The 21,634-nt window shown below is 47.7% G+C and overlaps 1 protein-coding gene across 1 annotated transcript in view; it reads right to left on the bottom strand.

Moving 5' to 3' along the window:
- ALPK3 (alpha kinase 3) overlaps positions 1–21,634 on the bottom strand; it is a 45,404-nt gene that overhangs the window by 4,167 nt on the left and 19,603 nt on the right. Inside the window, exons 6-11 of the mRNA XM_032836814.1 lie at positions 5,477–7,502; positions 4,116–4,263; positions 3,577–3,704; positions 3,392–3,427; positions 970–1,250; positions 114–202 (exon numbers count right to left, since the gene is read on the bottom strand). Coding sequence (XP_032692705.1) covers positions 114–202; positions 970–1,250; positions 3,392–3,427; positions 3,577–3,704; positions 4,116–4,263; positions 5,477–7,502 — 2,708 coding nt within the window. The remainder of the gene's footprint in view (positions 1–113; positions 203–969; positions 1,251–3,391; positions 3,428–3,576; positions 3,705–4,115; positions 4,264–5,476; positions 7,503–21,634) is intronic.

Raw genomic sequence — 21,634 nt, 5'->3', positions numbered from 1 at the left:
CGAGCATGGGATGTAACTCAGGATGCCGCTGATGGACCCTGAAATCACTGCTCTGGGCCAAAGCTCAAGTCTGTAGGTCCGCACAGCACCTGCCCCTCCTTGTGAGCACTCACTCTGGCACCTCTCCAAAGCCAGCGGCCGCCTGGGCTTCGGCTGCAAAGATCTTGCAATACTCCCGGCTCATGTTCTGGATCTTGCAGCCCTGGGGATCAAAGAGAACCAGGTCGGGTCAGCAAGGGCACTCCGCTGCTCTCCGTCACATCCAGCTGGAAGCGGGAGGGTCCGCTGCAGCAGGACTGCCGGGGGTGGGGTGGGGTTCGGATTCCAGTCCTGGGAAAGGTGGGGGTCACTCCTTCCCTGCTCCCTGCTCTGCACCTGAGTTTTCTCATTTGCAAAACAAGAGGCTGTGGGCTTGTTTTCAAAAGTGGTTTCCAAACTGTGTTCCCTGGAGCCCCAGTGGCAGTGCCCCAGGGCCCACCCTGTGGGGAGTGAGACACCGAGACTGTCCCCCCTGCACCCAGTCACTCTCTTGATCTCACGCAGAGGGTCCAGGAAGATATGCATGAAGGCAACGAGAAAGGTTTCTGCTACAAAAATACGCTTTGAGGGGCGCCTGGGTGGCTCAGTGGGTTAAAGCCTCTGCCTTCGGCTCAGGTCATGATCCCAGGGTCCTGGGATCGAGCCCCGCATCGGGCTCTCTGCTCAGCAGGAAGCCTGCTTCCCTTCCTCTCTCTCTGCCTGCCTCTCTGCCTACTGTGATCTCTGTCAAATAAATAAATAAAATCTTTAAAAAAAAAAAAAATACGCTTTGAAAACTATGGCCCCAAAGACAGAGCCAAGCTCGTCTGCAGACCCGTCCCAGAAGCCTCGTGAGGATTCACACAGTCAGCCTCTGCCTCCAGTGGGACCCAAGCTGGGGAAGGGGAGAAGGTGACAGGGGAAGGAGGGACCTGGGATGGGACATGGAACCTGAATGGTGACGTCGTAGTTTCTGCCCAGGAGAGAGGTCTCGCTGCTGGGTCCAAACACGAGAAGGCTGGACACCTTGATGACGCACGTGCGGCCTGACTCGAAGATGGGCTCCAGGCCGTAGATGACCTTGGCCTGGGAGGACTTCCGCAGGCCACACCCATGTCCACCCCCTCGTAGCTCTTCGCTCACCAGGCGTCCAAAGAGCTTGTCCCCCCAGCAGCCAGAGTCAGCCAGACCCTTTGCAAAGACCATGGGGGTCATCTCAATCTCCTCTCCAACTGCAAGGGAAAGGGAAAGGTGCAGAAAACTAGACATTGTTGCCCCACCGAGGTCGGGGGTGTGTGGGGCAGGGAGAGCCAGAACAGTACCCCCTCCCCCACTCTAGTACGCTCACTGTCTCCCACGACTGCTCTCCAGGGGCCCGCACAACTCGGGGCCCAACCCAGCCCGTGAGCTCTCAGCAGTGGATCTGTCTGATGCAGGCCCTGCCGTTTGATGGCACTCAGCGTGCCCCCCATGTGGCAAGGATGTGCTCAATGTCTGTGTAAGTCACAACTTTTCTGGGGAAGCGGCCACCCGGGTGTGGATTTTGTTTGGGAATTAGGTGTTTGGATCAAATAAACAAATGTCTCCATCTCAACCAACATGTCTGACTGCAAAAGGCTTCAGGACCCTTCCAGAAGCATGGGCTGCCTCAGTGCTCAGACTGTGGTCTCTACAAGCCATCTCCCTGCAAAAGGACCCCGAGCTCCCTCAAGAAATGGCTGGGTCCAGGTCTCGGGCAGGAAATGGACTCAAAGCATCTGGGACATCCTGTCTGACCCGAAGGCGAAGAAGCCATTAAGACCCCAGAGGCTCAACAGAAGGACACAGGAGCCGTGGAAGGGCCTTCCTTGGGGGCAGATCAATCTTACCAACCAAAAGGAATGATTTCTACAATGTGGTGAACATATCAAATATATTTCAAAAATCACAGTCATCATTGTAGTTGAAAAAAACTCACTCCTCCCCCCGACACACACACAAAACCCCAAACCTCATTGGTGACCTTTGGAGGACGCTAGGGACCAACTCGAGGCAACAAAAGGACCATTTCTCCTTTACAGAAGAAACTCAACGGATGGATGTAGAAATGACAGAATTAAAATACTCTGGTTGGAAACCCAAACAAAGTCATGGATTCGGGCAATAACTGGTAGCTGCTAGAACCCCCAGGTAACAAGTATCAGATACAGTTCTTGAACTTTTTCAAAGGATAGAGAGGGCAGGAGACCGTGGAACGAACGCAGGGATCAATCTTAACGTTACTCGAGTAAACCAATCAGACATCATGTGCCTCCGGATGGGATGCTAAGCGGCAGACAGAGCACCCTGTGATGGGTTCTTGCCCACCCGCACAAAGAACTGCACTTGAATCTGACCAAGCCTCTCCATCGAATTACCAGTTTAGGAGAAGCACATGAGAAGAGAAACATGTTAAATGGGATTAAACCATCAAAATCCAGATTGCAAGAAATCCTACCCACCAAGCGACTTCAACAACTAAAGAGGGAAAACAATGAGCAAGAACAGGTATGTGTTAGAGACTTGAGACTGCCCAAAGCAATGAGTGATTCCTAACCCAGGTAAGCCAGCCGTGACAACACAGCGGGGGACGTGGGACTGAGAGTTTGAGCACGTTAACGCGCTATTGCTAAGTGTGTAGGTGTGAACTTCCATTTGATTTTGCTTGCACTTGACAACTGATCAAAGACGCTAGTTGAAGGACTGAGGGATTAAATGAGTGAATGAGCAAATGAATGAATGAATGCATTAGTTGGCAACGAAGCTCTAAAATTTTATCCCCAGCTGCCTTCACAGCCCTGATTCTCAGTGTGTTTCCTACGGAAGCAGCCCAGACTTTTGCTCTAATGTTCAGGGACACGCATTATAATTTAGGGGTACTACAGTCACCAGAGACCTGCTGAAGATGCTGCTTTTCTGGGTCCCTTTCCCCAGATGTTGTGATTAAGGGTATCAACAGCAGGGCCCTGGAAACTGCATTTCTAGCAAGCTCACCGTGTGGACTGGAGGCAGGGACCCACAGAGCATGGTGAGAAACTCTGGGAAAGGAGCTGGCAGGGTCAGGCAGGCTCTAGCGGCCAGGCCTGCCCTTGGTCAAGGGCTCCAATATGAGCCAAGGGCACAAGGCTGAATTAACCTCTTGTGGAAGGACCTCTTGGCCACTCCTTCTCCCACAATCTTCGGAAATAGCACTCCTCCCCATCCTCCATCCCGAGCCCTATCCTAAACGAGGAGGCCCAGCATAGCTGTGTGTGGAGGTAAACACAGCACTTGGAATGGATAGAGTAGGTCCTCCCAGAGGATGGCAGGAGTAGGGATGAGGGCCACTTGCCCCTCCCCCATATGGGCATCATACCTTCACCTTCTTCTCTGGAGATGAATCCCGACAACACTGTGTGGAAAAAAAGAAGAGGAAGCAGCTGCCCTCAGGCTGGCCTGCCTGGAGAGAGCACCCTCTCTGCACAGATGACCGCTGCCCGCCCCTCTCCCCCCGGCCCCGGAGCCAGGCAGGACAGAGAGCGTGGGAGGGGGCCCGCTCACCCTCGGGGCTGAGGCAGAAGTCGGTAGAGGCGGAACCGTGCTCATTGTTGATGGTGCATCGGTACACGCCACAGTCAACGGAGGACGCCTGCACGATGGCCAAGGCTGCCGGCCCCTCGTCCCCGGCACTGCAGAGAAGGGAGACCCTCCCCGTGAGGTCCATTGCTGTGCACAGCCCGGGGCCAGACTGTGGTCCTGAGGAAGGTCATGCCCTGCCCTCCGAGGCTGCCGTGGACCCAGGCTCTGAGAGCTCAGGCAGGGGGGCGAGAGGTACTATAGTCAAGGGGTAGTCCTGGGTCACACAGGTCTGGGTGGCTATCTTGATGCCCCCTAGCTGTGTGACTTGGCAAGTGATTTGATGCCACCAAGCCTCAACTTTCTCCTCCCTACCAAGGAAATACTAGCGTCTCCCTCGTAGGGTTACCTTGAGCCTTGCATGATGGACAGTGGGAAATCCACAGTGGGGGAAACACGCCCCGTGTTACTGTCGCTGCACCTGGGGAGTCAGGCCAGGTGGGCGTGGTATCTGGCTGGCTTACCTCCTGCCCACCTCGCCCACTGGGCACTGATCCTTGGCCCACGTCAAGACTGAGTCACTGAGAATGTTGAAAAACTGACACCAGAGCTTCAGGCTGCCCGAGGCATCAGGAAACTGCTCCACCCGAATCTTCCGGATCACCTGTGGGGCTGAGAGCAGGGGCCCAATTGAGAGGGACAAGCCACTTCCCCGCCACCTTGGCCCCATCCCTGCTTCCCTGCATGTGCTTAGTGGGACGGGCCGAGAGGAAACAGGATTCAAGCCCCCATACCAACCCACCCTTCCTGGCCCCCAGCCTCATCCCGTGTGTATCTCTGAGCCGTTGGCTCTGACCGCAAAGCACACATCCTAGCTGGAAAGGTCCCACTCCTGGGCCCCCACCCCAGGCCTGGGACAGCCTCGGAGCCCAGGACCCAGATGGCAGAGAAGAGAGGACAGAGGGCAGCTGCACTTGTGGGGAGCACAGTGTGACATAGGTAATTGTTGAATCACTGTGATACGAACGTAACATTGTGTTTAATGATACCATGTTATTTCTATACACACACATTATATTATAGATACACATATTACATTCTTATACATGGTATTACAACTATACTCAAATTTAAAAACAACAACAACAACAACAAAAATCCATGAGAAATCAAATGCCTAAGTGGGAAGAAGAAACAGCAACATAAATGACCAGAATCAGAAATGCCCAAGGTTGTGTCAGAACCTTCAGGGATGAAATGGATCACAGAGGATGCTGTGGCAAATATGAGCTGCGACATTGGTTTTATAGATGAAAAGAGAGAACTCGCGGGATGGTACTGGCTAGGAAAGCCCAGCCAAGAGTAAACAGATAACGCAAGCAGCCTTACATCTATTAAAGGAACTGAGTTCACTAAAAAGAACAAAGAAAACACAACAACGAAACATAAATCTTCTCCTCAAATAAAATGCAAGGCTCTTGTGGCAGGAGAGCGAGAGAGAGAGGACTCCAGTTTGGGTTCTAGGCCCTAACTCGAGGAACCTGCATCGGGATCCCGACCCTCCTGCTCTGTCCTCCCGGGACAAGTCTGTGCAGAGGGGACAGCGGGGACAAAGGCGCCAGACCTAGGACTACCTGGGAAAGGCAGCCCCGCGCTCAGGACCTGATTTCTTCCATCCCACTTCACCCTCGGTGGCACACAGTTTGTACTGTGCCCCCGTCCTGCGTGGCAGAGCCAGGATGAGAACTAGCCCTCGGAAGGGGGTCTAGTTCCAGGAGACTGTTTTAGGAAGGGCGCTGTAAACCACTCTTGGTTGTGCCCCTCCCCCCACTGTGGTGTGCAACCCTCTCCCCTGAAGCCCTCCCCGACCCTCCCCATTGCTCACCTTTCAGCAGGTCTTTGGCTTTCTTGGACTTGGCCGAAGCGTCCTGCTTGCCTTCATCCAGGACTTGCTCTGCGTCCGCACTGCTGGCCTTGGGGCCGGAGCCCAGGTCTCCTGCTGCCAGCTCGTCCTCTGCCCGCGGCACCTCCAACATGCCGGCCTTTCTACCCTGGGTTGGGGAACGTTTCTCCCGCCCTGGGGTCCCCGGGGACCCGGGTGCCAGGCCCTTCCTGGGCCCCCGAGGGGAAACCGTGGGGCTCTCCCTTTCTTCAGCCTTGGCTCCTTCCCCATCTCCTCCTGCTCTGACCTTGGGGAGAAACCTCTTCCTCCGGGCCCCCAAAGCTAGCTCCTCCGGTGTCGCTGCGGGGAGGCCTGTCAGGGCCTCCCCTGGGGCCTCCTCCTCCTGGAAGGGCTCCTGGGCCCTTCTGTCTGCTGGGAGTGCTCCTGGACCCGAGGCCGTCTGCCCACTCGTCTCCCCCAGCCACCCGCGTACACCGCTCTCCGGGGAGGCCCCTGGGAGCCCAGGCCCCTCGGGAGGACCCTCAGCCTCGCCCTCACTGGATCCTTCGGAGGCCCCCTCCTCACCTACCACGATGGCAGGGACGGTGAGGCTGCTGGGGCCAGGGCCCCGGGCTGCTGCGAGGGCCCGACGGCCAGCCTGCACCTCACGATCCAGGAGGCCGGTGAGGCGGCGGGAGGTGCAGGGGCTCAGCGCCAGGCTCTGGGCGCTCTGCACTAGATGGTTGTTCTCCACGCGCTCCAGGATGCGCCTGGACGTCCGGGGACTCAGACCGGCCACCTCCACGTCGGGGACCAGAGCGGCTGAGGACACCGGAGCCCCAGCGGCGGCTGCCCCCTGCGCCTCGGCGCCCCCGCCCCCCGGCTCTGTGCTGGAGAGCTTCAGCAGCAGAAGCAGGTAGTTCTTCAGGGAGTCTATGAGGCCGGGGTCGCAGCTCTGGGGACCCGGGGGCCTCCCCTCCGCATCCGGCCCTGGGGCACAGGCCCCCTCGCTGGTGGCAGACATGGCTGCTGGTGGGTGACTCTGGGTGGGGGTCTCTGGCCCCAGGGACAGTGGGGGAGCCGGCCTCAGCAAGGCCTGGTCCCCAGAGGGCAGGAAGGCAGCAGCACACGTGTGCTCAGGGGCCGGAGTGCTGGGCGGAGCCTCCCGAGAGCTCGTGGTCAGGGCCCGCCTGGGAGGAGAGGGTACAGTGGGCACCTCCGGGCTCCGGCCAGCTGGAGGACAGCCACCTAGATCCACGGACAGCACCTCCTTCAGTTGCTCCTCCTTGGGGCCTGGGATCAGGCCATCCTCTGACTTGTCCTTAACCAGCCCCGGCCACTCAGGCCCTCCCCGCTGCTCCAGACCACCCTGGAGAGGCCGCTGGACTGGGAGCGTGCGACCGCCTCCTGGGGCAGCCAGAAGTGCTGGCTCGTAGCTCCTGGGGGCTGTGAGTGCCGCTTCTTCAGATCTGAGCACAAAACCAGGTTCTTCTGGGACAGAGGGCCCTTCAGGGGTCTGGTCGAAACACTCACTGGACTGTGCGCCAGGGCTGCTCACGGAGCCCTTCTCGGACTGACCTTTCATGGCTGTGGGTGTGCTCTCCTCAGACCGTGTCCCTCTGTCTTCCTGCATCCTCCTGCCTGTGTCCTCCTTCCTCTGTGTCCTTTCCACCTGCGTCCCTGCCCTTCCCTGGGCCACCACATCCTCCTGGGACCTCCTGGCGGATGCTGGCCTCTCACTTTCTCGTGGCCCAATGTCCACCCCGCTCTTCCTATCTGCCTGTGTCGTCTGGGTGGCCTGTGTCCTGTCTCCCTGGGTCCTCCCATCCACCTGCATCTTCCCATCAGCCTCTGTATTCTTCTTGCCTCCACGTTTCTGGTCAGCAGATGTCCTCCCAGCTTCCTGGGTGTCTGTGTCCATGGGCTCAACGATGCCCCGGCTTCTGGAGTCACTGCAACCCACAGAGACCATGTCGGCGGTGTTGGCGGCCAGCGCGGTAGGAGCCGGGCTTGCCTGGGATTCCGGGACCTGAGAACACGTGGAGGAGAGGAAGAGCTTGACCACGCGAGCCTTAGGATCTCTCTCAGCCTGGCGTCCCAGCCTCCTCTGACCTCACCCAGATGAGCCCGACCGTATTCCCGCCACCTGGTTTTCCAGGCCTGCTAGGGGTTGGAGGCAAAGGACATGTGGCAAAGTCCCAATCCCCCCATCCCAATCCCTGATATCGTTGGATATCCCAAGGAATATCCAGAATCCAGGTCTAGCTCTGGCCCTTCCCACCTCTCCCTGAAGAAAAACCTGCCTTCCCTGAAAGACCCCTCATCCCTGCTATTTGGAGGAGAGGGTCCCCTCTTCAAGGCTTCTGAGCAAATTGATCTGTCCCTCTTTTTTGGCATTAACTGCCACCAGGTAGAATTACAGGCAACAAGGGAGAGAGCCGAAGGGTCTCCTGACAAGGGGCTCCATGGCAGCATCTGCCATTACCATAGAGCGAGTGGTACCAGTGTGATGTCATCCGAACACAGAGGTTACAGTCACTCGGGACACCACCTGTGCCGGAGAAATCAATGAAGTATATGCTACTACCCTTTCGAATGCCCTATTTAATTGCAAATCACTATCCTAGGCCCCTATTTGTTACACATGCATGACCTCACTTACTCCTCACGGTGTGAAATAGTTGTGAGCGCTCTCTCCATTGTCACTCAGACGGTAGAGCGCACAACTCTTGAACTCGGGGTCGTGAGTTCAGACCCCACACTGGGTGTAGAGATTATGGAAAAATAAAAATCTTTAAAAACATTTCTTTAAAAAACGTTAACCTAATAGGTAGGAACACACCCATGGCCAAAAGAGAAAGGTGATTGTCCACCGTCAGACAGGAAGTGGTAGAAGTCAGCCCAGAAGCCGGCTGTGTCTCACTTCAAGCTGGAGAGAATACGGGAGAATGCCATCCCGTCCAACGTAATTAAAGGACTTCTGGTCTAAACATAGTGGCACAAGAGACAAGTTGCCTCTTTTCCTCCCCAATATAATCAAAAGCAACAATAGAAACAAGAAAAAAATATTAAACTTCATCATGAGTGAAACTGGAGGCATATAAAACTTATAGTCTCAAAAAAAAAAACCCAAAAAAAGTAAAAGAAAAGAAAAACCGAGCAGGGGCTGCCGCAGGGAGGTAGCGGAGTCGCTGGAGGCCGCTCTGAACGAAAGCCGCGGGGAGAGAAGAAACCATGAGAGCACTGGGGCAGGCGGAGAGTGAAGGGCTCTGCGGGGCTCAGAGAGTGGCCGCCAAGCGCAGTTACTGTGGGCACAGGACTCCTCCCGGTGTGATGAGCACCCAGAGCCCCCCCTCCAACGAGAGCTGTGGGGCCGCGGAGAGCTGGGTGGGAATCACCCAGAAGACGCCCAAGGCTGACGTCCAGCGGACACAGGCAGAGGAGAGAGGAACGGCCCAGCGGCAGCCCATCTCAGAAAACACCCGCAAAAAAACACGCTTCTGAAGGAACTTCCTGAAAATCTCCAAGCATAGGAAGGTTGTCTTTGAACATACGAGGACTTCGGGAATATCATTCCCATGAGCCCGCTTGAGCACACTACCAGAGAACATACTCCGGTCAGCCGAAAGATGATTAGGGGAACCACAGCAAAATTCTTGCTGAGCATTAAATATGTATTAATTATATAATCAAGACCACACTCAAAGGGGTTTAGAGTGGCAGAGGAAAATGTCAGCGTTCTACGCCCTGAGCAGGCAGAAATGATACAACTTGTACAAAAAGTGGAAGGAGTAAGAAGGTGACAAGTGGAGTCTATCACCTATACAAGCCAGGAACCAAAGATTTAGCCAAAGCTGGAAAAACCAGGTAACAGAAATACAGGATATCTAACTATACAGAGATAATCGCCTAGATAGAAGATGTGGGGCTAGTATGAGATGGAAAATGACAGGGAAAAAATGACATGATCATAGCTGTCATGAAAAATTAAGACCCTGAACAGAGGAAATACCTAATGGTAGCATATAAAATATAAAATATATATTATATATTACCACATACAAATATCTCTAGTTATCAGAAGAACCACACACAAAACCAAAGGATCACATAAAGAAAGACTTTAAAATATATATAATTAAACTACATTTGAATTAAGTATAGAATTTAAAGTTATTGAATATGGGATTTTGAATGAATGATACCATTCATTCAAATATGGGAAAAATAAGAGTGTGGTGATTTTCAGAAGCCATCAAATAAATCTGAGTGGCCAAAGAATGTTCGTAAAAATGCTGCTCTAACTTCTCCAACAACCAGTAAGAGACTAATAGACAAAAACCCCTTGGAGCCAACAGACAGCGGATAATAATACATTAGAACCTTCTGTTAACTCCTGGTATTCTAGGATTAGGAAGCATTAACACAGGCATAAAATCCATAAATTTACAAAGAAAATGCTGACTTTGCATAAATCTCAAGGGAACAGAGTTTCTTTGATTTTTTTTTCAAGATTTTATTTTTAAGTCATCTCTATGCCCAACATGGGGCTCAAACTCACAACCCTGAGATCAAGAGTCACACACTCTACTAACTGAGTCAACCAGGTGCCCCTACAGCCTTTGATTAAAGCTCTCTTCTCTCCCCCATCCCCAAGCCTGATCAGTCCCTGAGTCCTATCAAACCTACTTCCTCAGGGTCTCAATACCCATTCCCTTCTCTGTCTCCCCTGCCAACCGCCAAAACCATGCTGCCAACAATTCCGTCTCGCCTGGACCCCTTTCAAGTCTCCCAGCTGGCAATCACAACTCTAGTGTTTTGCCTCTGCGCAATACTTACCCTCACTGCAACCCAAGTGATCTTGCCAAAATACAGATCAGATTGTGACACTGTCCTGCTTAAAAACCTCTCCAGGGCTCATCATCACTCACAGGATAAAGCCTAAAAGCCCGAGCTTAAAGGAGCAAAAAGTTTAAGAACACTGCTGGCCAGGGTCTGGGGAAAGAGGCTGTCAGCACCACCTCCACGGACAGCCACTTAGCATCATTGAATAAAACTAAAAACGCTTATGCTCTTGGACCCAACAGTTCCGTTACGAAGAATTTGTCCTATAGATGTATTTCCAAGCGTAAATGGACTTACGGACAAAGATGTTCACTGAAGCACAGTTTATAACGGCAAAACTAGCAATGACCTAAATTCTGTCAACAGCACCAGCCCAGTGAATTACAGTACATCCATATTCCAAATAACTAAAATAAATATCCAAGTAGAAAGGCAAGGTGTGGACAGAAAGTACAATATGCAACCTTTGTGTGGCAAATGTACAGATACATATTTTTAAATGCAGGGAAAACAGTTCTGGAGGTATGCTCAGGAAACTTGTTCTGGTGACTGACTTCAGGAAGAGAAACTGGGTGGGGGAGCGGGTGGTCCAGCTGAGGACGACAATATTCTCCATATACCTGTTCTACTTTTTAAATTTTATACCATGTGCACATGGACACATATCCAATAATGTTCAATTTAAAGTGAAAATAAATCAATTACACCTCATGTGATTAACGAAGCCCATCCTTCCGCAAGCGTCCCAGATCTCTCTTCCAGTTTCATCTCTTGGGTCCCTCTGCCCAACACCACTAAGTTACCGTAGTGACCACTGTGCTATTTTATTACTACTTGGTGTGTTTTCTCTCTGCTGGACAGTCTCAGCCTTCTCCTTGCCCACCTGAAAGACTCCTCATCCTTGAAGACCCTCTTCTTGGAAGACTTCTGAGCCACGCACTCCCCCAAAATCATTAGAGGCTCCCTACGCTATGTACCCACAGCAAATGTACCTAATTGTATCGGGATTCCCTCATTCTGTGTGGTAGTGTTTCATCCAGGTGGCACCTGTTAATGTATAAACTCTTCCCTTCCAAAGAGATGGACCCAGCACAGACCCTGGATTAGAGGGGATGCTGGGTAACTCTATGGTAAAGGTTCAGTTGAGTAATTTCTGTACACTTCTGCAAAGGATGACCTCTTTAAACACTGTGGGGTGTGTGTGTGTGTGTGTGTGTGTGTGTCCACATCTGGAACCGTGTGGAGCGATGAGAAGGACTGCCATGTATTCTTTAAAATAACCATGGTGTGAGCAGGGGTGAACCCAGCTAGTTCTGTATGAGCTTTGTCACTACAAGGAAGAACAGTAGGTTTAATTATCCATCCGGACCTACTGTCTTCCTCATAAATTCTCAGAGATTAGGGATGCAGTCTGCTTCACCTCTGCACCTAGCACGGGCTCAAGCACATAGGAGATTTTGGAATCAACTACTAATTGACAATACAATGGCTTCTAACCCTCAAAGTGGGACATGGTCCCAGAGGGCTGGTTTGAGGAAGCAGGGACAAAACCAGGAGCTTAACAGGAATGGTGAGGGCAATGTCTAGGACCTGGAATCTCCTTCCTCTGAAACCTAGACCCAGGGCTGATACTGAGGCTTTAACATCTTTAAATCCTCAGTAGATTTGCCAGAAAAACTATCTGGTCCAAAAGACTTCCTATTTGGATGATTTTTAGCTACAAATTTTATTTCTGTAACAATTATAGGATTATTCAAGTTATCTCATTGTTTGCAAGAGTTTCATAGCTTGTAGTTTTTAAAGAGTTGGTCTAGTTCATCTAAGTTGTTGAACTACATGCACAGTTTTTCATGATGGGCCTTGATTATCCTTTTAGTACTTGCAAGATCACTAGAGAAATTACCCTTCATTCCTTTTCAAAAAAAATCTTTTTTCTAAGGATTTATTTATTTTAGAGGGATTGAAAGAGAGAGAGGGAGAGAGAGAGCATGAGTGGTGGGGAGGGGCAGAGGGAGGGACTCTTCAATCAGACTCCCCACTGAGTGCGGAGCCAGACACAGGGCTCAATCCCACGACCCATGAGATCACGACCTGAGCCAAGACCAAGAATCAGACATCCAACTGCCTGAGCCACCCTGGTGCCCCTAAAAGTTTATTGAGGTATAATTGACAAAGACTGTATAATTTAACATCAGGTGTACAACCTGATGTTTTGAGATGCCTATCGTGTGAAATGATCACTATGATCATGCCCTTCTTTTACCTTAATGCTGGTCATTTGTGTCTTCTCTCATTTTTTTCCTTTGTGAATCTTGCTAGAGGTTTATCAATATTACTGATTTTTTCCAAATAACCAGGTTTCAGTTTGTTTTCTCCATAGTTTTCTGTTTCCAATGTCATTGTTTTCTGCTCTTTTTTTTATTACGTTCAGTTAACCAACATACAGAACATCATAATTTTTTGATGTAGTGTTCAATGATTCATTAGTTGCGTATAACGCCCGGTGCTCTTTTACTATTTCCTTCCTTCTCTTTGTTTTGGGTTTATTTAGCTCTTCCTTTTCCACTTTCTCAACATGGGAGCTTAGATTACTTAGACCTTTCTTCTTTTCTAATATAAATATTTTAATGTTATAAATTTTCCTCAAAATACTTATTTTCCTCAAAATACTGATTTATCCAAACTTTTCGTGTGTTGTATCTTCATTTTCATTCAGTTAAAAATATTTTCCATTTGCCCTTAAGACCTTCATCTTTGACTCATGAGTGCGTCATAAATGTTTAAAGCATTTTGAGTTTCCTGTTATCTTTTTCTGTCATTGATCTGTTGCTTAAGTCCATTTTGCACAGAAAACATACTTTGTATTATTGCAATTATTTTATATTTGTTAAGGTTTGTTTATGACCCAGGATGTGATCTATTTTGGTGACTGTTTTACACGCACCTGAGAAGAACAAGTATTCTGTTGTTACATGGAGTATCCTATGCATGTGTTAGACCTAGTCAGTTGATAATGTTGCTCTTTTATATTCTTATTCGTACTGATTTTCAGTTTATTAGCTCAAGACATTACTGAGAGAACGTTAAAGTCTCCAGTTATAATGACTGATCTTTCTCTTTCTCCTTCCTGTTCATATATTTTGAAGCTCTGTTGTTAGAGGCAAACACATTTTTTTATTATGTTTTCTTGAGCAGATCCTTTTCTCATTATATAATTCACAATTTTGCCCTGGAGTCTACGTTGTCTGAAATTAACAGGGTCACTCCAGTTCTCAACAGATTAGTGTTTGCATAGTGTATATTTTCTATCATTTTATTTTTTGCCTACCTATAATATTATAGTCGAGGTCAATTTCTTGTAAAAAGCACAGCTTTGAGAATGTTATTTGATCCATTCTCATAATCTCTCTTATTTGTGTGTTTAGACCACTTACATTTAATATAATTATATGTTTGCATTTAGGTCGATTATTTTATTATTTGTTTTCCATTTCTTTCCTCTGTTTTTTCTGTCCTCCGTTTCCCCTATCGTGTCTTCTTTTAGATTATTTGAACATTTTTAGTATTCCCCTTCAATTTATATGTTGTGATTTTTACTATATTTCTTTGTATAGTATTTTAATTTTTGCTCTAAGGGTTACAATATATATGCTTAACTTCCCACAGTCTATTTGGAATCAATATTTAACTCTTCAAGTGAAATGTAGTCATTTTATCACCATATAGATCCCTTTGTCCTCTCCCTTTTATGCTGCATGTTTACCCCAATATTTACCATTTCTGTAGTTCTTCCTTCATTTCTGGTGATACAGGTTCCATTCCAGTATCATTTCCCTTCTATAGGTAAAACGTACTTTACCAATCTTTCAGAACAGGTCTGCCAGTGATTTATTATCTTAGTTTTATCAGGTAATGCCTTTATTTCACCTTCAATACTGAAAGACATTTTTTGCTGAATGTAGATTTACAGATAGAAAGACACTTCCTTTTAGCAGGTATATTATTCCACTTCCTTTTGACATCCATTGTTTTCGATGAGAAATCTGCAGTCATTTGAATCATTTTTCCCCTATAATGTGTTGTTTTTCACTGACTACTTTCAAGACTTTTGTGTTGTCTTTAGTTCTCAGCAATTTGCTTATTGCTTCTTGGCATGGAATTCTGTAGGCATATCTTATTTGGGATTTGCTGAACTTCTTGTGTGTAGGTTTGTGTCTTTTGCCAAATTTGGCTAGTGTTCAGCCATTATTTATTCAGGTATTTTTTCTGTACCACACCCTTGTCTCCTGGGTCTCCAATAACACAAACATTAGATGTTTTGATATGGTACCACAGGTCCCTGAAGGTCTGTTTATTTCTCTTTCTTATCTTTTTATTTTCCTTCTCTGTTATTCAAGTTGAATAATATCTATCGACCTATCTTCAAGTTCACTGACATTTTCCTTCCACCTTCATTCTGATATTGTGCCCAGTGAGAAAGCATCTTTATTTCAATTATTGTATTTTTCAGTTCTAAAATTAAAATTTGGTTCTTTATATCTCGTATTTCTTTGCAGAGATGTTCTATGTTTCCAATTATTTCCAGAATGTTTACCCTTACATTTTGTCATGTTCTTATAGTTGTGGACACTAACTGAGATAATTCCAATATCTCTGCCATCTTGACACTGGTATTCTTTGTCTTTTCCCATGCAAGTTGAGACTTCCTGATTTTCCATATGCCAAGTTACTTTTATTGTATCCTAGACATTTTGAATATCATGAGACCCTGGTTCTTATATAAATCCTATGGATAATGTTAATGTTTGTGTCTTAGCAGACAATCTACTTGGTTGTGTTCAGGCTGCAAGTTTCATTCAGCCTGTTGAGATTGTAGTTTCAGTGTGAGTTCTGTTTTTCAATGCCTTCGCAGTACTATTCAGACCAACCAGTGTGTATGCCACTGGGGACCAGTCCGGGACCTGGATGACGGTCTTTTAGTTCCATTCTCAAAGTTTTTGATACAGTGTGCAGAACCAGATCCATGCATGCATAAATAGCTTGGGGACAAGCCCAGGAATTTATAAACAGCTTATGAAGTCACTTTCTCAAATGTTCCTTCTCCAAGATCTCTCCTGTACTTTCTGGGTCCATAGGGCTCCCTTTTTTCAGCCTCTGGACAGATAGATGAGGCTTCATTTATTCATCATATACTTTCACACATGAACCTGTGTCCTAGGCTAAGAAAGAGACCCAAAAGAGAGAGAGAGAGAAAAAAAAGCAACAGGGATTCATCCTACTGTCTTGGAGACCACAGCTTCTCTGAACAGAGAGAAAGATTCCCTCCCTCAAAGTTTGACACCTGTGGCCTCTTCTGCCATTACTGTCACTATCAGGAGATTCCTTTCCTATTCCACAAGCTTGATGTACAGTAGAGAGCTTCTCCTAAAGTAAAGCTAATCCTTACTTCTGAATTTCTGATTGAATTCAGACCAGGACAGAGAATACTAGATTTAAAAGGCAAAAAACCAAACAGGTAAACACTGCTAGTTCTAGGGTACTTTGAAGTCCAGTCTTCCCCAATCTGCCTACTGCTGTTTACCAAAGTCATTAAATAGCTGCACCAAGCATTTTGCCCAAGTTTTTTTAGCTGCATTCAATGGGAAATATAGGGTGAGTGTTTGCCCCATCTGACCCAGAACTGGAAATGTTATAACAACTAGCCTCATACTGATTATTGTATTTTTCAGTTCTGGATTTCCAGTTGGTTGATTTTTAAGTTTATCCCACTTTTTATAGCTTCTAGTTCTCTGAAATTTTCAATCTTGTCTTTTTTACCTTTTTGAGTATAGGAAATAGAGTTTTAGTTTTATAGTTCATGTCTAATAATTCCAAAAGTTGGAACACCCTGTGGACACATTTACACTGTCTGCTGTTTTTGCTACTTTTTTTTTTCATGTTTTCTTCTCTTGGAGTGCTGCTTATCTTCACTTATAATACTAAATATTATATTTGAAACACTTTTTAAAAACAATTTAAGGCTTAAAGTGATGCTATCACCCTCCAGATGATTTTTGCTTCTTCCGGGTGCTCGGGGCACCTGCTATCTTGAATCACATTAACCTACTTTCAGGGACTGAGATATTTCTTGTCACTTGGGCAACTCAGAGATTAGCCTCAATCCCCTATGTGGGTAATTTACCTCTGGCTCACTACTCCTTCGGGGTCCCAACTCAAAGACCAGGGGGGTTTACCAGGGCTACTACTCTTGAGACCACAGGCTCTAATCTTTGTATCCCCAGTCCCAGGAGGCTGTCTAAAACACTGCTGAGTCTCTCATTCTGCTCTTCTGGAGTAGCAAACAGCCACAAGATAAAAGATATGCCAAACACTGGGCTCACCATTCTGGACTTCCAACTCCGTCCATATCCTGGGCTGATAACTCTTCATTTTGCCTTTTACTAGTTGTCCTCAATAGGGAGTTGGTCTGAACTATCTAACCTAGCATTACTAGAAGCTGATATTCAATAAATGTTAGTTCTCCCCCATTTCTGCCTCACCCCCAAGCCTGAATGATGTTACACTTCAGGCTAACAAATCAAAGCAGCACACAAGACACAGAAGAGAAGAAAAAGTACTGAGCAGCTTCAAAAGCATCTGGGCATCAAGACTAGGACAGGCAGGTTTGCATTCCTCACTAGCCCACCACCTGACCTTTGCTTCATGATCCATGTCCTTCCCAGAATGCCTTCCTTTCTCTCTTCCACCTATCTAAGCTCTTTCAACCTGGGGATATTATGGGCATCCTTCTATATTTAAAAAACAACAACAATTTCTCTTTGATGTTTTTCTACTATGGTATTCTCAGTAATGAGTCCTATACATGTTGCCAGCCAGTCTGGCCACTTCCCAAATGCCTTCCCTAGCAACTGCAGACCACCCCACTCTCCTTCCCTAGAAATCTACTACAATAACCATTCACCACACCCTCTTTGTACTTATGGTTTGGTTTAAGTCTAATCCCCTAGAGTCACTAGGTAATTCCTTAAGGACCATGTCTCTCCTCAACCACCCCTCCCTTCAACAGCTCTCCAAAAATACTTGTATTCATGTATTCTCTGAAAACCAAAGATCCTTTATTATGGGAGTAGGGTTTCCAAATCTTGGGATAATTATCCTCAAGACTCAGGGTTTCCTGGACAGCCTCTCAGGTCCCCTCCCTCTTGGGGTGCTCTGTACTATCACTCAATAAACTTTGCTTTGCTGCTCACAAAAAAAAAAAAAAAAAAAAAAAACCCTAAACAACAAAAAAGGCGGGGGGTACCTGGGTGGCTCATTTGGTTAAGCGTCTCCTTTTGGCTCAGGTCATGATCTTGGGGTCCTGGGATTGAACCCCACATAGGGCTCCCTGCTCAGCAGGGAGTCTGCTTCTCTCTCTCACTCTGCCACTCTCCTTGCTTGTGTTCTCTCTCTATCAAATAAATAAAATCTTAAAAAAAAAAAAAAAAAGACTTCCAGGGTTTCCCAAGAAGACACACTCTGAGGTCTCAAGGCATTCAGCAGAGCTCTGCCATGCGTACACATCCCCTCCAAGGATCTGGGCAGATGGCACACTCTACCATGTCCCCATACTCCTGTACCTCAGCTCCAGATATCTAAGCCAGTCTCAGAGAAGGTCTCAGACTAGGGCACTAAAAAGCAACTTTTGAGGTACCTGAAGGCCAGTTCCCATTCACTAAGTACCTTCAGGGAAGATTGCTTTTGCCCGGATAAAGAGCCCTCTGCACAGCATCACTGGGTTCTAGGCAGGGAGAGGGGGAGTGTCTGGACATACTTCACAATCCAAGAGGTCTCAGTCCCAACATCTGCTCCCATCCATACCCAATATGGAAGCCTAATTTGAACTGCTGGAGATATCCCCTATATCCGGGAAAGGAAATCGAGACAGAGTAGGGGAACAGTGGCATCTTATCCCAGAGGCAGGGATCCTTCCAGTACCTGACCCTGACAAGTGACATGCTGGCCCATATGAAGAAAATAAGAGAACTAAAATGAGATATGAAAAAAAGGCTTGAATAATGGAAATGAATACCATGCTGTCAGACGAGAAAGCTAAAGATACGGGTTTTTCCAAATTAATTCCTATACTTACTATATTCCCAATCAGAATCCCAATGACACAGAAACAGAAAGCACATTTGTGGTTGCCTGGGTCTGCGGGGTGGGGACAAGGATGAACTGCAAAAAAGGAACAGGGACCTTTTTAGGGTGATGGAAATGTCTGAAAACTAGATTTTGGTCATGTCTTCATAACTCTAAACTGTGTACATTATGTTGCACATTTGGAATAAGTGAATGTTATGGTATATATACCTCAATAAAGCTGTTTAAAATACATAACTGGCAAGTTTTACCAAAAGATCATTCCAAATGCAAAGTGGACTTGAGTTTTCCATGAGAAGATTTAACAAGCTTGTGAGCTTGTTAAAAACAGCTTACCGCTTTTTTTTAATGTGATTTTTTAAAAGTGGTAAATATACAGGTACAAGGTTAAAAACAACAACAACAACAAAACCAAACAAATGAAAAGAAAACCGCAGTGGCATCTGGAAGTTTAAAGAACTTGAAACAATGATTCTGAAGTTTCCCTAGAGGAATAAAATGGAAAAAAGAGCTAAGAAAAATTTTAAAAGGCATCTAAGATGGTTGTTCTGCCAGAAATTAAAGCCGCAATCATTAAAACAAGATCATTCTGCTGTGAGGATCGATAGCCAGATTAATGGGTTGTGATAGGTATACATAGGAACTAAAATAGGCTTTAGTGTGTATAAAAATAAGTATATACAGAAAGAATCACAAATGAATACCTTAGAGTTAAATATTTCACAAATGATATTGGGGGGAATTACCTATTCAATTAACGGAAGATCGAGCTGGAATCTAAGGAATCTACGTACTCAGACCAACATCAAGTTAATTTAAAAGTCAAGTGGAGAAATTCAAACAACAAAAATTATTTTTAAAATGTAGATTCATACTCAACTAACCTCAGAATAGGGAAGGAATGCTTAAACCATGGGAGGTGGTTCAATGGTAAACGGCAGCCCATACAAACATTAACGTTTTCCAGAAAACTTTTAGGGACTGTGAGAAAATGCTCATGAAATAATGAGAAAGAGGGGCGCCTGGGTGGCTCAGTGGGTTAAAGCCTCTGCCTTCCGGTCAGGTCATGATCTCAGGGTTCTGGGATCGAGTCCCGTATCGGGCTCTCTGCTCAGCAGGGAACCTGCTTCCCCGTCTCTCTCTGCCTGCCTCCCTGCCTACTTGTGATCTCTGTCTGCCAAATAAATAAACAAAATCTTAAAAAAAAAAGAAAAAATGAGAGGGGAAGAAAGCAGGATATATGACTGAATCAGAGGAGCAAGACACACTGAATTTTAAAAATAAGAGAACTGCATATACAGAAAGATTGGTAGATACATCACGATGCTTCTCGATGGTAGAATTCTAGGTGAGCTGTTATTTATCCCATTGAATTTTTAAGGGTTCCCCCCATATTTGTCACCACAAGTATGGGTGTCTTTCAAGAGATTTTTTAAAGACTTGGTAGGATGAGAAGATGAAAAAACAATCGGATTCAGCCACGAAAGAGCAGCAGGTTTGGCATATGCCTAGACGTTAAATGCATTTTTCACCTGTGTGATCTATGTCACAGTTTTCTAAGTACAGAAAATAGAAGTCGCACATGCGTCTTGCAGGGACCATGGAACCAGGGCGGGCCGCCTCTCCTGCGCCTGCCGCTCCTCTGAAAGGCAAGGAGGGCCCCGCTGGGAGGGGGCAGGCGGCCTGGCCCTGGTGTCCCCTCCGCTGTGGGCAGGGAGGCCGCCTTCGTCAGACCTGGCTGCTGGCCTGGTCACTTCCCGAATGCGCTCCCTGGGGGCCCCTGCCTGTGGGCTGGGTCAGGCACGCGGAGCAGCGCCATCAGGGCCACTAGGAACTCAGCCCACCAGCTGCCAGCATCCCCGGAGACCAAGCATGAGCTCTGGGTCACCAACCTCCAAGAGTCTGGCTTGAGGTCCGCCCCCTCCCAGGCCCTCTGGACCTACTGTCCCCACAGACTAACTCAGCACCACTCTTGAAACGCCAGAAGTTCTCTCTGTGGGAAGGGCAGCCCCCCCTTTGCCTGTGAAGCTCTGTCCCCCACGAGGTCCCAGGGCAGGTAGCTTGTCCCTTCTGCCGTCTGTCCTCCCTCTTGAAACCGTTCCCTTTCTGCCACTCAGAAGAAATATGGCCTTTTTTCTGCCCATTGTGAAACTGTCTCCCCAAAACTCCTGTGAAACACCGTCTGCCTTCCCCTTTCGGGGGGCCTGGCTGACTCTTGATTTTGGCTCAGGTCGTGATCTCAGGGTCATGGGATCCAGCCCCACTTTGTATGGGGGAGGGGGGAAGTCTGCTTCTCCCTCTGGCTCTGCTCCTGCCCCGCTCACTCTCTAATAAATTTTTAAAAATAAAAATAAAAATGAAATACGATCTGCCCTCTGCCTGAGACATGCAGCACTGACCAAAGGGGACAAACTTCCCTCTGTCACTCTTCTCAATCCCGTTCTCCCCCTCTGCTCCCTGAACTTCTCAGTGCTGTCACTCATCTCTTCTTTGAACAGTGGATTCCCCCATCCCTACCTTCCCTCCGTTGGCCACCTGATCCCCAGGAAATGATGGCCCTCCTGTTCCCAGATAAAAAAGGTGTCCTCGGTCCCCCACCTGTCGCCCACCGTAGAAATCATCTTACTCCTCCTGCCATTTACTAGTTCTTAACGCGCTCCAGGCCCTCGGCTGAGCAGGCAGGCTCTCCCAACAGCCTACGACGTAGGTAGCATTTTTATTCTGATTTTATAACTTGCCCCAATCACCAGAGTTAAGCATAGTCAGAATTGCAAATAGGTACGCCTGACTCTGAAATCCTAGATAAAAACCCAAATTAAACCAGAATTTCCTGGACAGTTGATATTCGTAGAAATCTAAGCATCCAGGTCGAGACCCACCACACCCTACAGCTCACCCCTGCTCCTCAGTCTCCCCATGAAACACTGCTGCCTCAGTGAACCCCAGGAAAGCCCTCCACTGGCTCTTTTCTCCCTAAAGGACATCGTCTCCCTCCACTTCCGTCTGGAGATCGGCTGGGGCAAAGGCCAGGCCTGTGGTCCTCTGCTCCCAGCTGGCACTCCACCACCACCTCACCCCTTCTATAAATAGTGCACTGCACACTGGCTGCTGAGCTGAGGGAGCAAGAGTTTCCATGAGCTCAGCTTCCCAGAGTGGCCCTCCAGGTACCCAACA

This window comes from Lontra canadensis, unplaced genomic scaffold (genome assembly GCF_010015895.1).
Source record: "Lontra canadensis isolate GAN:19392208 unplaced genomic scaffold, GSC_riverotter_1.0 scaffold94, whole genome shotgun sequence".
NCBI classification, from domain to species: Eukaryota; Metazoa; Chordata; class Mammalia; order Carnivora; family Mustelidae; genus Lontra; species Lontra canadensis.
This window is presented reverse-complemented; position numbering and strand designations above follow the sequence as displayed.